This window comes from Glycine max, chromosome 15 (genome assembly GCF_000004515.6).
Source record: "Glycine max cultivar Williams 82 chromosome 15, Glycine_max_v4.0, whole genome shotgun sequence".
Taxonomy (NCBI): Eukaryota; Viridiplantae; Streptophyta; class Magnoliopsida; order Fabales; family Fabaceae; genus Glycine; species Glycine max.
The window spans coordinates 36,798,679-36,803,148 of record NC_038251.2 but is presented as its reverse complement, the minus strand read 5'-3'; the positions used below and the strand labels follow the sequence as shown (position 1 = coordinate 36,803,148).

The window sequence follows — 4,470 nt, the reverse complement described above, 5'->3', positions numbered from 1 at the left end:
TACGATGCGTTAGAAGATATTTTTCATTTTTATTAGAGTTTTAGAGTTTCACTCATATATCAGATATTGAGTCTCCATGGATATACGTAAGTCTTCGAAGAAAAATTTTGTTGTCTCAAGAACGTACATTCAGATATAAAAACTTATTTTTCTCTATTTATTATTGTTATATATTTTTTAATATAAAATAAATTATAATTTTCCGTTACAAATATTAGGAAGTCTTAACTATCAAGCAGCACAAGACAAGTGCATTGAAAACCACTCAACTCAAGGCAAACCCCTCGCCAACTCCAAAACACACTGTGGTATATATAACATAACATTCACCAAAGCCAAAAAGTTAAGAGAATACATAAAAGATAACAACCCCATAAAAAGGAAAAAGAAGGGGAATGTGGTCGTACACTCCCCCTATGCCAAGTAGTATCCCACACAGGCTGTTAAAGGGAGTAATAAATAATGCAAAGCCTGATTGCTCACATGCACTAAAACCAAAAAGCAAACTGACACAACACATGCCCTTGCCTCACAAGTCACAATTGCACATGCACATGGTCATTGTCCCCTAAGCCTCCCACTACTTAATAACACAATCCTAAACCTTTTTTCTTTTCTCTAATAATCACTTTCTTAAATCATCAATTGGAAATTAATTAACCACACCACACATCTCATAAATCATAAAACCTTTTTTTTTCCTACCTAATCTAATATCTAATCTTATACACAACGTACTATAGTTAGCACATTACATATATATGCTCTTGAGCACACATAATTCTGGTCTTGATCTCATCTGGATCAATCTCATTTTTCTCAATTGAAATTGGAACTATAGAAAGTGCTCTGTGGTACAATGGGGGGTTGATGCCAATAAGGTGCACTGCAAGTGTCTATGGCAAGTGATTAAGTGGTCATTGGTGAGTCCAGCTGCTTGCATAAATGAATGAAGCACCGTTGGACCTACACACCTAAAGCCCCTTCTGATCATGTCTTTGCTTATGCTCTCTGACTTTGATGTCTTCACTGGGATCTTGTGGCCGAACTTGTATTGCGTGGAGATGGGTTTGTGATTGACAAAATCCCAAATGTATTTGTCAAATGAACCAAAGTCCTTGTTAATCTGCAATGACACAATTTACAAATTAAAGAGAATATATATTAAAAATTTATAACTTGATATATTCACCACATAACTTGTTATCACCTAAACTGTGTACGTAAATAAGTCCAATGAAATTATACTAGTTGTCTCTTTCTTATATGTCTCCTCAATTAAAAACTAACACGTCAGCCAAAGAAATTAGCAATTAAGAGAGAGAGAGAGAGAGAGAGAGTTTTATGAGAGGAAAATTTTGTAGTTACAATTTGTTTCTCTGTTAGATAAATCATGAAAAGAGACAAATAATATGGACACGTACACCCGTCAAAATCATCGTATAATACCATTCTTATGGAATTATAAATCATCATATAATACCATTTTTATTTTAATATTGATTTTTTAAAAAATATATCCAAGTATGTTATGTGTCACAAGGTTTATACCGTTGGAAAATTTAACATAGGGAACAATCAATTCATATGGGGCCAGACATCAAAATTTATCCCCTGTTGGAACTTGTTTATGTGCAAACTTTCTTGTCAATGGGTGAATCAAAGAGAAATTAACAAAATGCAGTTGACGGAAAAAGTCATTATTGTACTTCTCATCATTGATACTCTTATCTGTTTTTTTGTCAAGAATATTCACTTAATTCACGCAAACTAGTGCTCAGGAGGGCCATAATGTGTGCAAAGAAGAGATACCAATTAGAAAAGACAGAGATACAGGGTGCATTTTTTTAGGCTCAATTGTTGCTTACCGCTAAAATTCGGTTAGCATTGTCAACAACACCTCGAACTCTGCTTATATCAATGTCATATTCCATACTAATAGACACCATTTGCTTATCAGTCAAGTTGGCCAAAGTTGCTGCATCAAATTCTGAAAATGCAGTCCTGTACATAATTTAACATTCATTAGTTGCTCCATTTAAAGGATCCTAAAAAAAAAGGAACATGTTGGTGTGCTATGAAATGAAGCTTTTAGATGTTTATTTTAGCAGAATCCAACCTGAAATCCTGGCGTTTCTTCAAGATTGAGGTCCAATCTGATCCAACCTGAGCACCACTTAGAACTAGAAGTTCAAACAACATCCTGTATGCACAATAATGTTTTTGTTAGTATCATCAATTATCTTCTGTTTGTTCCTAGGTTCTTCTTGAATAAATTTCTCAATAAACATTTATAGAATATATGAAGGTAAAATGAATTAAACTTCTCTTGTAAGTTAAAAGTAGTTCATGCATAACTAATTTATAGAAACTCTCTCATTTAACTTCTCTAAAAGTTTATTTTAACTTACCTGTAAGATAATTTTAACTTAAGGAAGAAGTTTAATTCATTCTAACTTGTTATTTTCTTTTTATGCAAGTACTTATTGAGAAGTTTATGCGGGGTCTTAATTGTATTTGTCTGCCATGGGAAAAGAGTAAAGTAGGGGCTTACTTGTCATCATGAACTGGAACTCCCCATTCTTCATCATGATAAGCAATATAGATGGGATCTATATAGCAAAAGAGACATTGAGGTTAGCACATTGCACAAAGTATAAAAAGTGGGAGTCAAAATTTGTATAGAATTTTGAACTCTCAGTTACCTGAATTGGCTGTGATAAAGCTGCATCTCTTTTCCTCACTTGTCTTTGAAGTAAGATTGGTTGAAGGTTCAAGAGGAATAACTCTTGCAAACTTTGCAGACTTTGATCTTCCATAATGGGCAATCTTCATTTTTCTCTGTGCATGCTGCAGTGCCATCTGTTCTCTCCTCACTGCAGCTATGCTCCCTGGGGATTCAGTGATCAAAGTGGAGGAGTAACTTAATGAAGCCTCTGTGGAGGCAGAAAGGCCTAAAGCACCACATGACCCTTCCTTGAAACTCTTGGACTTTTTCCTCTCTAGAGTTGGAGTTTTTATGGTGTTTCTTGGGGTCACAATCTTTTCAGAACTTGAGTTAAGTCCATTACTCTCATTGCCTCGCTTTATAGGTGGAGGCCTAGGGGACTTGGACTTTGGAGAAACTGGAGGTGTCAATGAGGTCTTGCTAAGAAGTGGTGGTGATGGAGGAGAACGTGATTTTGGTGACAGTTTCTTGATTGAATTTCTCCTCTCCAGGTTAGGAACTCGGTTACAAGTCGGTTGAAGGACTGGCCGGCCATTGATTCTGGCCACCAGAGAGGTAGCTGTGGCTTCTATGCCTACAGTCACCTTGGTCTTGGAGCCGCACATTTTGTTGCTTGCTTATGTGTGCTTTAATTGAATGTGTATTTTGTTATAGCAGAGTGTTGACAAGGAAGAGGGTTAATGGACTAGGAGATGTAATGAAATAATGATAAGAAGAAGAGAAGGGAAGAAATGAAGAATGTGATGAAGTATTGAAGAAGAGGGAAGGGAGGGTTGTGGGGTTTTATAAAATGTGAGGATGGTGGGGGATAGTTAAAGGGGAAGTTGTAACATGGGGGGGTGGAAGTCTGCCATACAACCTCTTGTGAGGGTCATTACTTTAAGCAAACTAAACCACGAGGGATGAATATATGACAGAGACTTCTATATTGACCATTTGACAAGGTCTTAAATCTAATTAATTGTTGTTATTCCTATGCTGAGTGTTGGAATTAGAATTATGAGGGTTTAACTAGGAGGGAATCAAGGAAGCTTAGTAGGGGATTCGTTGGGTGGGATATTGTGCTTTGTTGGAGTCGTCAACCATGTTTTTCGTACATGGAATTTCCCCCAGTTCCACTTTGTTGTAATAATAATATGCTTCTCTTCCCAAGGATTTTGTTTTTTTTAGGTAGGAGCTGATGGAGAAGGAAGGTAAAAAATGCAAGAAAAGGACCAATCATTGGTCTAGTCTTTTTAGCTGTATGGAATCTCAATCTCTTTCTCTTTCTAGCTGTGTGTGAGAGAGAGAGAGTAAACGGTTAGGGCGAAGAAAAAGCACACGAGACACTTTATATTCATTACAAAGTTTGCACTGAACATAAAGTTTGTTCTAGGATTGGTTTGAATGGTGTTGTAAGTTGCAAGTTGCAGTAACTAATAAAATAAGAGAGGGTGTGATCATGTGAGAACTTTGGTGGGGTTTTGATGACATTAACTGAGATCTTCTCTATTTTTTTGTTATATTTCTGTCCAACTTCCAATTTATGTACTTTCCAGGTAAACTGAGTTGCATATGTTATCACCAGTGGTCCTTAGGATATATTAACTGCCAATTCATGAGAATAATGGAAGATATCTCTTGAGCTCAACAAGTTTCTGTCTGAATTCTTACAGGTTGGACGAATAACTTGTTAACTTAAAACATGTTATGCCCCAAAAGTGTAGGCCCCTACCAAAATTCTTCCACTTTATTCTTTCTTG

At 36.1% G+C, this 4,470-nt stretch overlaps 1 protein-coding gene across 1 annotated transcript; it reads right to left on the bottom strand.

The window, feature by feature from the left end:
* Nucleotides 1-306: 306 nt before the first annotated feature.
* LOC100793449 (uncharacterized) lies at nt 307-3,825 on the bottom strand. The gene is made up of 5 exons (XM_003545680.5): nt 2,706-3,825; nt 2,555-2,612; nt 2,120-2,203; nt 1,869-2,004; nt 307-1,126 (listed from the first exon to the last, which is right to left on the bottom strand). Exons 1-5 carry the CDS (start codon nt 3,331-3,333, stop codon nt 836-838), a joined length of 1,197 nt encoding a protein of 398 aa, XP_003545728.1. The 5' UTR covers nt 3,334-3,825; the 3' UTR covers nt 307-835.
* Between the last annotated feature and the right edge of the window lie 645 nt (nt 3,826-4,470).

Coding starts and splice junctions, on each gene's coding strand:
- LOC100793449 (XM_003545680.5), bottom strand. CDS start 3,333: ATGTGCGGCTCCAAGACCAAGGTGACTGTAGGCATAGAAGCCACAGCT. Junction 2,613..2,705: donor CTTTATCACAGCCAATTCAG/GTAACTGAGAGT, acceptor TTTGCTATATAG/ATCCCATCTATATTGCTTAT. Junction 2,005..2,119: donor AAGAAACGCCAGGATTTCAG/GTTGGATTCTGC, acceptor AATTATGTACAG/GACTGCATTTTCAGAATTTG.